We start from the raw sequence: 12,034 nt of genomic DNA, 5'->3' as shown, positions 1-12,034 counted from the left end.
GCAAGATAATAATCCCTTTGGGAGAGGAGGGGAAAGGAATTCTGATTTCGGTGCTCAAACAGTTCACCATTTTTAGACAGAAATTCTACATAATTTCACACTGTTTTAAAATCCGAGTGCAAGACAACATTTTACAGAAAAGAAAGATACAAAGTGTTATTTTGTATTATTTCCAGTAGAACTGATAGCTCTGATCAAAACAAAAAGAATTGTCTCATATATGTTCTCTATGAAAACCATACATGTTCTCTATGAAAACCATAACTAAGGATAAGCTTAAATACACCTTTTGATCAAGACAAGAAACTCCATGTTATTTATGCACAATGAAAAACAGTTTAAAAACAGTTTCCGTTGAGATACCTGTTGGCACATCATCCACCGAAAGTTCCTTTTTATCTCACCTGGGAAAGTGATTGTCTACAGACACTTTTCTCTGTTCAAAAAACATGACGGGCATATGTGCATTTTCATCATAAAATAGTGAATTATAACAACTTGAGTTCACCCCACTGCCTAGTCAACCAGTGGGTTGTTGTGGTGGTTTTGTTTTTTTTTAAATACTGCAGGCCGTATGAAGTATCTTCACTAAAATATCCAAGGACTTCATGATGTACACTTGTCTTTCCACTGTCCCCTTACATTTTCTGTAATTGTATCAGCGATTTCTCCTTGCACATACTCTAACAATCTTCTTACAGTTTCTTACGGCCCTCTCAAGCCGATATAATGGGAGGATGCTGCATCACGACAACGCAATCACCATGACCGATACAAGCACTGCAATGTTGACTGTCCGCCTGCTGCCATCCGACGTTCTCCGGGCATGCAATACGGCAAATACTGCATTTGTGTCATTGGTTGGTATTTCTACATTGCAAATCATGCCTTCACAGCAAGAAACACATTCCTGTTGAGAAAAGGGAGATCACTGGACATCGGGTAATTCAGCAGTGGCTTTTAGAGATATATGTTCTTTCAACTGGTTGCAAAGGGTACAGGCAAACAGACTCATCGCTTCCACCTGGCAGCCTGACCCAAGGCAGCAGATGGAACATATATGCTACAACTTCTCTTCCAAATCATGCATCGCGGCCTTCCTAGAGTAACTCATCACCTAGTGCTGTCACTGGGCTTCGAAACTGTCACGTGATGTAATACAGCCATGTCAGCTGTACTGACAAGTTCACTAACATTGCAGAAAATAGAGAAAGCTTTCCACTACTTTCCCCTTCTAACACATGAGCTAAAAACATGCATTTGAATGTTTCAAGTTTCAGCTTTTTAAGCTAAAAAATTCTGACTGTAAAAACTCTGTTCCCATTCATTTTTCCCCTCAAGCTTTTGTGTTCAGTGTAGCTTTGCATGCTGAACTTCAAATCTGCTTTTTTCAGTTTTCTAGTGCCACAGAACCGCTGACACAGCTGATTTTCAGGAGGGAATCTGAAAATAATTTTCCTTACTCGACACTCCTTACTAGAAAAGCCAAGAGAATGCCAGTTTTTATCTAATCCAAAGGCACAAGAACTCTTCTAAGCTAAAATGCAGCAGAAGGCAGGCTGCATAGTCATTTCATGCCCTCAGTCCACCCAAAACCTGTTGAAATCAATGGAAGTTGATTCAGATAACATACAGATCCTTCTATATTTAACATGGATGTTGTCTGCTTCGGTTTTGGTGTCTGAAATCTTTCACGTTAAAAATAACATAACTAACCTTCTCGACTATTACGGAATTAGTGGATAATACTTCACTGCAGTGAATAATACTTTGGTGGGATACGCTTCATTATTAAGAATCAACTTTTACCTAGCATCCCAAGCATGAGAGAAGGCAGCAGTTTTAGCTTTTCGTCATGGAACAAAAACTCAGTTATATCTTGCTTAAGAGTACGGCCTTCGTGGACAAATACAGTCTTGCTTTGTGTACCGTGCAGTGTTATCCAAGCTATGTTATGCAGAGACACGACTGGAGTACCTAACTCCCAGTCGGGCTTGCCCAAGGGCTGACAGTGACACAGCTGCAGCACCACAAGCATTGGTGCAGGCTGCATAGCCTACCTGGGCACCTTACTCAGAACTCAGAAACCAAGGCCCACGCGTTGGGTACGCACTAGCAATGCTCCTGAAAGCTCGGGTGTTTCTTTAGAAGTTGTAATTACATCCTGTCACACAGCAACACAAATAGGAAAGTAGGAAGAAGGGGCTAGTCACGCTTCTGTTGCAGAAATTTGATTTCTATTGTTAAATACTGGAGAGTATATCTTGGCACATCCTCTTCAGCTCAGCAGGAAAAACAAGTACTGCAATGCAAACGTCAAAACCAATGTGCTGCTCTTATACAAAGAGTAGTGCTTACTGTGTGGCCACTTTCTGTGTGACGGTGGCAGCCTACAAAATGGCATTCTTCTCCAGTAGCACATTTTTTGGTGACTGATGTACTCTTCCCATGGTCTGTGAAGAGATGAACTGTCAAACAGTACTGAGTACCTACAAAATAAAATTTAAAATGTTTATTTGCATAAAGTATGCGTTCTTTTACAGGTTTTAAAAACTTTACACAATTTAGCAAAATATTCCCATAAAAATGACTCATTTTGGCTGTATTGTTCAACTTGATCAAAATACCATTTAGCATGAAATTAATTAGTGATGAAATCTTAAGCTTAAGTGACCCTTCAAACCTCCAGAAAGGCTGCTATCATTTAAACTACTTATTAGCACTATAATCTACACATTTATCTTCCATTCTCTACTCTTTTTTGCAGCACATTCTTGCTTTCTTTGTTTCAGACATGTTTCCTCATTCCTCTAGTTTATTTCTTCCCCTTTCCCACTGTTACTGTGAATATCATTGTGAAGAAAAATGAGGAAACATATTTCCATTCTTTTCTATGTATCCATCATTCTCTCATACAAGTATGATCCCTAGTCATTCAGGTCTCGCTGCTCACAAGCTAGCCTATAGCCTAGAGAGACCACTATATCTTGGGATGGTATCCAAAAGGAAGGGGCTAAGGCTACAAAGGCAATTCTTATAAGTTTTTTTAAACAACATCTTTAAAATTAATTCCTAGGAAGCATATAGCTATACACACACACACATATATAAAAATAATTAATATATTATTGATATATTAATAATACATTAATGACTATATTAATAATGTATTGTCATATACTATGTAAAATGTTGTATACATATATAGATAGACATAAATAATTTTTCACTGTTGCTTTGCACTCTGAAATGGTCAAAATATTCACCTCAGCAGAAATCGTATGACTCAGTATTACTAATAACACAACTGAGGGCACCACTGTGTTGGCATGTTAATCCTATTCAGTTAGACTTCTACAAGATGGCTGAGTCAGGGAGAAGCAAATTTAACTATCATAAAGAATCTCCTTAGTACAGACGCACTTACTTTCAGGACACCATCTATCTTCAGCCCATCTGTTACAGTTGTAATTGTCCACTGCATTATCACAAGTAAAGCACTTAAAACTGTTTGGAAATGGAGTGGCTTTAAAAGTATTAAAATACAGTAAGTTTGCAAGTATTCAGAAAAAAAATCACATATTCAAAATAACAATGTAAGTGCTTGTACACACATATACTTACAAAAACATACGACATACATTTACATATTTTCAATGACACATTACTGTTAGACAAATAAAACCTACGAAACAAGTTTTGTACAAAACTGTTACATTTTTTACTGGTTTTGCTATGCCTGAACTTTAAAACATCTCCTCCTGTTTTTATTCTCTCACAATCCAAAATACCATTTAAGTAGTGGTGGGAAAAACAGGAAAGAGAGAACATCTTATATATATGCACGATACTACAGCCGCATGTATGTTTGTACAGATACACAATCTACATTCAAATGGCTTTTGATTCCTTTGATGAAAAAACTACATCTTCAAAAACAGCTTCAGATCTTGATGTCCAGCTCTGAAGAAGTTTGATCCCTTTGACAAAGGGATCAACAGGACTATTTTAAAATCTTATTTACATTATATAAATATATAAATGATTTTAAGATGCACAGTTCCCTAGATGCATGTATATACCTATTATATCTAGCTGTCCTGACTGTTTTAATGATACATATAATGAAAATCTTCTCCCCTTAAATGAAGGGATAGAACACTTCTGGTGCTAGATAAGAGGCAAAAAAATGATGCTATTAGTGACAACTGGCTTCACAGGTCTCACAAGGTTTTTAATTACCTTCAGTTTGAATTAATTGCATACAGCACACCTATTCTTTCCCTTACAAAAACCCCAACAAGATAAAAGACAAAAACATCTGCTCTGTATTATTTATGAGAAATCCACTACATAATTTGCTCTGTAGGAAGACATTTCAGAGACAGAAAAATATAATAAAAGCACTTAAAATGTGAAAGCCCTCATGCACTCTTTAATGTAGCAATGCATGCAATTGTTTGTTTTCACTCAGTCAACTTATAAAATCTTAGAAATAAACTAAACTGCTGTGGGTTGAAAAGCAAAAGTTTTATTTAAAACTTTTTATCCTTCATGTTCGAAGAAGACAGACACCTAAAAAACAAACGATTGAAAGAATGTGGCAATTAACTAAAATGTTAAGCTACAACTGCATACACAAAAAAAGCATAACTGTCTACTTACGGTCTGGTGGAGGTCTCACATTGTAAAAGTTGATGTTCTCAGCTGAAACCCAATTTCCTGAAAGGATGAAGAACGGAAGAAAGGCTCCGGCCAGCATGTGATAGAACAACAACATGCTGAGTATTATTGTACATGAAAAGCAAAACTCTTAGCCCTAGTAAAGAAAGGGAACACATTATTCAGGGGGAATCATAAAGAACTGAGCATGTAGAACATATTTCTTTTGAACTACTCCTGAAACCTTGAAAATTCAGTCCGTAGATCTATACTGTGAAGACAGCTAATGCAAGCAAGCATGCAATGATGAACAATGCAAAGCTGAGCAGTTACTGCCTTCTGCTGGCCAGGATCCTGTACAGATTACTTAAATTTCCACAAACTTAAAAAAGTTAACATTATTTCTTTAATCTATTTGTCCTTCTAAGCAATGTCATTCTTATAGATTCCTTGTAAGCATTCCTAAAAATCAACACCAAAACTGAGCTCCTTTATATCCTACTTGAAATGGACAGGATTACAATACCATTAAAGAAAGCAAAATGCAGACAAATGTTGTTTTTAACACCAACAGCCTAGAACCCAAGACCGGTTCCTTATCTGAGATAGACCTATGTATTGACTTCAGGTCAGCTACATCATCTGAATTGTAAGTGCACTTATCAGTGGCACAGCACTAAAGATCATGAGCGTAAATTAGATTTATTTCTTTTTAAAGTGCATACCAAGGAAATGCTAAGGAAGATGCCTGGTGATGGTACACAAGTTTTGGAGAGTTGCAAAGTAGAACATTCAGAGCGATGAGATACGTGGTTTGGGTGTGCTTTGCACACTTATTTGGGGCCCCCTAGGTACTTTGGTAAGGCTTTATAGAGAATAAGAACTGATCAATGAACATTTTGGTCAGTTTGACATTTAAATGTACACACATACATACACACACACAGGTATGTATGGCAACTGGAGACCTAGTTCAGATATTAAAAAGCAGAATCAGCTTAAATGGCACTCCGCCCATGCAAACTCCCAGCAGGAGAAACAAGCTTGAGTGGAGGCTCCCGCCAAACCAGAGATGTTGCTTTGAGCTGCCAAGTGCATTCGTTCAGAAATCTCTCTGCACACCCCTGCACAGGCCGATGTAGATGTACCCTACGCCTGCGCAGGAAGCTCTGAATGAATCCAAGCACTGAACTGAAAATGGTACTCAAGACCATGGCAGCGAAGTCAAAGGATTTCCTTCTTTTTCCTGTTGTTTTTTGGGTTTTTTTTTCCCAGTTGACACAGACAGGATTTATCTGAAAGATGGTTTTGCCAACAAACCAATCAACAGAAAGTTCAACTTTATGCATTGGGAGTTTAGCCATCCTGCTTAAGATTTGTTTTTTAAATCATGGCTTTATGAATATATCTCAGTAGACTGAGAAAGCCACAGCATACCTCTACTCCCAGTGCACCTCCAAGACTATTTTCTGTGGATGGCCCAGATTTCTTCTGACTATAGCCCAGGATCTAAAGAAGGATTAAGAAGAAGAATTTGTGGAAAACAAACAGCAACTGATCATCATAATTCAGTCCTGAAGGAACTAATTAGCTGACACACTGTATGTGCACCAAACCTCTTCATTAATACCACAACCATTATTCTGAATGAGTTGAAGAGTTAAAGTCAATGTAATAACAAAACGTCATAGGTACCGGAAGCAAAATACATTAGCATAATTCCTATAAAATTATACTTTCCATTAAAATAGCCAATATGAGAAAAAATTACCAGCTAAAGATGCACAAAGGCTAACTTTAAGAGATCTTTGTTTCCCACGCAGAGGAGAATTCTTACATGGTGATTTAAAAACAGAAATACCCCCAAAGCACAGAAGATGAAACGCAATTATGTACAATTGAATTAGCCAGCTCTTCAGTAATGTCCCCTTTTTCTGATGTAGAAGACACATCCCTCCTGTCACTCTATTTACAGGATGTCCTTTCCTATTCTTTTCCATCGGTATCTCCTGCCATCCATTACTGGAGTCCAAAAACAGAACGACAAGAGGTTTGGTCTGACTCAGTACAGCCCCTCATTCTTACATTCATCCCATTTATCCCACCACTCTGCAGAAAGAGATTAAAGCTACTTTTAACAGCAAGGCGGAATTTTACTGTGCTGAGCCACGTCGCCCTACCTCCCCCTGCTCAGCCTTTCCACTCAGAGGAAGACAGAGGCAGGGGGATGGCACAGCCAGTAACGCTGCACTAAAACAAGCCTGTTCGGAAGCTACTGTTACCTGTGCCAGGATAAGCTGGTCCCCAAGCCCCGGGAGGGAGCGACACAGTAATCTTTCGGTACCATCTCAATCTCTGTATCCTTTGCTAGGACACCATGAAGTGTCTTTACACACAGAATAAGTACTAGCTCAAAATCAGAACTGCTACATATTTAATTTTATTAAAATCATAATTAAAAAAAAAAGTACAGAAACTGATGCCAATGTGTCGAGTTAAAAATATAGTAACTGCAGTACAACTAGGTACCAATTTTCAGAGCCACATGTTCCTGATCCTAATGACCTTGCTCTTGTGTCCCTGGACAATGAGGGATCCAGTTTTCACTGACTCCGACAGGGCAGTATCAGGCCCTTAATGCACACAGGCTGCTTGAGGGGTATTGGTAAAAGCATGAGAAGAATCTTTTTTGTTCCTCTAGTGCCAACATCCTTCTTCATGGTTCCCTTGCAAAATAGCTCTATTTATGCCCTTTGAATAGCACAAGCAAGTTACTTTTAAATTGGCAAGCCAGTTTTAATCAAGTAGCAAATTTCAGTGTATTTCGGGCAGCTCAGTAGCATTTCATTCTTTCAATTTTACTCTGTAGGGAGATAGGGTATTGAATCATTTCAATGTCTAACAGTTGCAAAATTTATCTCCTTAACATATATTTTCTGCAGTTTCTACTAGGTTGAGGAAAGTTTGCTTTTATGGGGAGACCGGTCTGTAACTTGATCTGATGCACCTGGATAGCAAATAAAAAGCACAATTACAGTTGTGCCAGCTTTCTACAAATTCAAGCTCTCCCCTGCTCTCCGCCCCCAATTTCCTATTGCTTTCCCCAGAGAAGCTCATGCCAAATGGAAAATTTTAGAGAATATAAGTACAAAAAACCTAGTCTTCAGTTGGTGTAAAGCACAGTAAACTGACCTCACAACTTGCTGTAGTCAAAGGTGTCCTTGTTTGCTAACCAGGCCAATAAATAATGGATGTCGTTTGACATAGTCTTAGTTACACAGCTGCACCACAAGTTGTTCTCAAATAAAATAGGAAAAAAATGGCAAAAAAAGGCTTTCATATCTTATCCAGAATCTTTAAAATGCTTATTTTCTTCATATTCTCCTATCTCTGCTGTGCTTTTATATAATATTATCTAGTAGCATGAGTAAACATTTCATTGTGCCCAATTAGGAACTCTCATTAATGAAGGAAAAAACTGTCACAATACAGAAGATTAACTTATATAAACAAGAGCAAACATGGAGACATAGCTCTCCTGGGGTGAGGGAAGAAGACCCAAGAGGGAAGGGCTGTTAGTGTATGCTCTGTAAAGAACTCATAACTAAAGCACATTTCAAAAAAACAATGAGGAATACAATGGCTGAACTAACTAATATATTCCAGAAGGTTTTAAGGTTTATCTTGCAGTGTGTAATAGAAAAGTAGGAAGCAGTGTGCTTGCTTTCTGATTTTAATAAAATTCAAGTCTGTCTACATTGTTTTTCCTGGCAGACTCTGTGGAGGATTAGCAGATTTAACATCAGATATGGAATGCAAATGAAACTTCCTCCTGTCATTTAGTAAGCAATTTTCAGGTGCTGTTAGATAATTGCAAATGCTTATGTTAAGCTTGTTAAATACCACTTCAGGACATAAGAGTTAGAAATACATAGGCAGAAAGGTATGTATGTTAAGGGCTGAAAAAGTTAAAACCAACACCTGACATCATCACGTGTTCCCTACAACAAATCAGAAAGACCAAAACTGACACTTCAACTTATCTAAAAGGACAAAAATAGCTCCTTGGCTTCCCTATTTCTTAGACAAATACTGCCATTCTCATGTTTTCCTCTGAAGACCATTTAATTTGATCTGTAAACCACCATTTACCCCACTTCAAAACTCAGGGAGTGAATAAGTGGATGGAATGAAAAAGAGAAAACCCTCATGTTCTTTGGGAAATAGGCAGAGCACATTTAAAATACAAAGGGGGAAAAAAGGAAATATTTTGAAGGATTAAAAAAACCCAAAATACTATTCCAGATAACTATTTGCTATACAAGTTCTACCTTTTCTTACCTACTGAGTTGAAGACTCTATTCTCTGATTTTTTTGCCTTACAGCATGTTATCATTAGTACAGAATAACACAGGAGAACATTTTACATTATACTGACAGACATCTGCAACTAGTAACATTGTCAGAATAAAATTTAAGTTACCAACGTTATTTTTAAACACAACACATTTCTTTATCTTCACCCACAGCACACTTAACCATGCCTGGAATTAAATTTGGTCTTAATTACAAGAAATTATAGAGCTCTTTATCTGAGATCTTATAAAACACATACAGATCTGGTAATGACAACATCATTTAGCTTGGGGTATAATGCTGGCATGGGAAGTTGTGATGCAAACTGATTGCGAGACACGGAGGTGTCTGACTACACAACACATACAACTGCAATGACTTGAAAAAAATAATGTATGATTAATGTGATAAATCTGAGCAGTACCACTGAAGTGAAGTATTTGCAAGGATAAAACATGCATTTGTTTTTAAGCTCATACAAAAGAGAAGATCCATGGAATGAAAACTGCATTACATCTCATTCCTTCTATAGCCAAAACTGCTCAGTGAAAACTAGTCTTGAGCACTGACATTTATTTTAAAATTCAGAATCCCTGATCATCTTTGGAAAATAATTTATTCTATCTAAAAATCCATTAATGAGAGATAAATTTCTTACTCCCTTCTGCAAGTATATAATTTCCTCAAAGAACTGCACTTTGTCAAAGCTATGGATGACCAGAAGTTTTACACTTCAGCTTGTAACAGCTTCTATGTATCACATACATACGCAACTGTGTTAAATCTCTCTCTCCTACCTGTGCAAGACTGGAAATAGCAACTTAATATTACTCTAGAGAAAAGAGATTACAGGAATAAGCAGCATTTTTTTCTTTCCTTGAGCTCATCAGAGCGCTTTGGTAAAAATCAGTTTAACGATATTAACTTTACAGAATATTTTGTTAAATAACTCAGCGGATTAGACCATTATTAACTAGTTAGGCCTCACTACAAATGGTGGGATAGAAGTTAGGCAGACCTGCCTCTCTGTACACAAGCTATTGGGACCCCAGTTTACATGAGCCAAAGGCCCCAGTGAACACCCAACGAGCTGAAAGTAGAAGACAAAATTCTGATTTCCAGTATCCTTCTACAAGTTTAGCTCCAGACCACAGTCAATATTTAAAAGACTTCTTTATTCCTGCCAAGCTCAAGTTACTCATATTCAGCAAGACTACAAGGTAATACTACTGCGTGTTGCACAAGAATGAAGTTCTTCAAGACCTATTTTAGAACATGAGAGAGGTAGGACAACAACATTGCTCCAATGAAATCAGAGATATCTGTATATTTCTATATACCATCCACTGATTATTATTAAATGGAAGATGAAGGTCTTCAGCCAGTTAAATTCAGCCTCAGGAATACGCCTTGGTTTTAATGCCTGTTTTTTCCAACTGAAATCCTATTTCTAACACAAACTATGCCCAACATACACAGTTACATACACCATAAATTTACATATACCATTCTAGACAATAAAACATAAGACATTCTAGACAACAGAAATGAGAACCTACATGATTTCCACTTGTGAAATAAATATTACATTCCCTTTCAAATTAAAATGTCAAATCAAGATATGCACAGAAAAGATTTGCTATGAGAAAAGAGTGTTTGCATGCAGTCCTACTTCAAATCTTAAATTCACCCAAATCTGTTTGAACCTAGAATGGCCCTGTGGGATCAGACAAATTAGAAGGTATGACAGTTTCTGCATCACAAAGAATGTTTTGCACAAGCTTCACATTCAGTTGTATTTCAAAACTAAGATTTAAGCTACGCACTAGGTGAGTTCATAAACCTGAAAAGCACGCTGTTTTACCTGACACTGATGTCTGGAGTGAATTCACTGACATCAGCCTTCACTTCTTTACTCTTGGTTGTTATCTCACTACCTTGGTGGTTTTTTTCCCAGCTGTTTAGACAGAATAACGGGTACAAAAAAATCAGTTCCCCTGCCCTTTCCTCCAGTCTTAGTTGCAACCTTTCCCCAAGTCACAAAGGATTTGCTATCGCATATGTGCCAATACAAACTCACATTTTGCACTGAAAGAATACGAAGAAAAGGTAAACTAACTTTGTCTAGTTTTATTGTACTGAGTGTCAGGGTCCAAGCTCTCATGGCAAAATGTCCTTCAACTTCCTATACCAGGACACTTCACTAAAACCACAGATACTACGTTTTCTACAATAACGCAACACTAGAGGGACTATTTTGCCTTCACTTTCCCAGCAATAAGAAAATGGTCAGCAATGCCCTTCTGCCACCAGTTCATGCCAGTTTAAGACAGTAGCACAAACTAATCTGCACTGCAATTGAAAAAAACCCACACACAGAGTCAAGCACTGGTTTATATTGGCAGGGTTTAATGTGTGAAATTTATAGTGCTATTACTTGTCTGATACTATCTTTGCCTCATGTTTATATCATCTTTTTGTTACCACGCAATCCTTGAAATCATAAACAATATAATCTCCTTGAATGCACCAGGAATGACAGCAAATGCTTCTGGAGAGATACCAGCAGTTCCCAGTTGTGCTATACTATGTCCAGGGAACCACAACAACAAACTCCTGCTATTGAATGCATTAAGTTTAAAAATCAGTTGTGAAGAACAAACAGTCTGCTTCATATTGAACTCATTGAGAAGAAGCTTTTGTTCAGAAGCACTTGAACTCGTTTCAGGAGCTAGGAAGTCCCATTTCTAAGAAATACACATATCTGAATTAAACTCCTTATTGAAAATGTAACTTTAAAAGCAGAAATCTTTTGCAGGTTATATTTGCATGGCCTACATGATGTTTACGCTTATTAAAAGGACTGATTCGCATTGCAAATGCGTTGGACGCAGGGAAAGAGTGAAATTCTGATTACTGCCAAGTCAATACAGAAGCTACTACAGGAGTAGCTATCCAACTGACATAAAAAGTACCTTCCTTGAAATCGCATTGCCTACAGAGCTGCACTGCAGCT

General features: G+C 37.5%; 1 protein-coding gene across 1 annotated transcript; it reads right to left on the bottom strand.

Annotated features, from left to right (window-relative positions):
* Positions 1-717: 717 nt before the first annotated feature.
* LYPD6B (LY6/PLAUR domain containing 6B) lies at positions 718-4,804 on the bottom strand. Its single transcript, XM_050900387.1, has 4 exons — positions 4,666-4,804; positions 3,428-3,526; positions 2,359-2,489; positions 718-910 (listed from the first exon to the last, which is right to left on the bottom strand). The coding sequence occupies exons 1-4, from the start codon at positions 4,778-4,780 to the stop codon at positions 746-748; spliced, it is 510 nt and encodes a 169-aa protein (XP_050756344.1). The 5' UTR covers positions 4,781-4,804; the 3' UTR covers positions 718-745.
* Between the last annotated feature and the right edge of the window lie 7,230 nt (positions 4,805-12,034).

Source organism: Gymnogyps californianus, chromosome 7, assembly GCF_018139145.2.
Source record: "Gymnogyps californianus isolate 813 chromosome 7, ASM1813914v2, whole genome shotgun sequence".
Classification (NCBI taxonomy): domain Eukaryota; kingdom Metazoa; phylum Chordata; class Aves; order Accipitriformes; family Cathartidae; genus Gymnogyps; species Gymnogyps californianus.
Note: the sequence above shows the minus strand (reverse complement) of the source record. Positions and strands in the feature narration are given on the sequence as shown.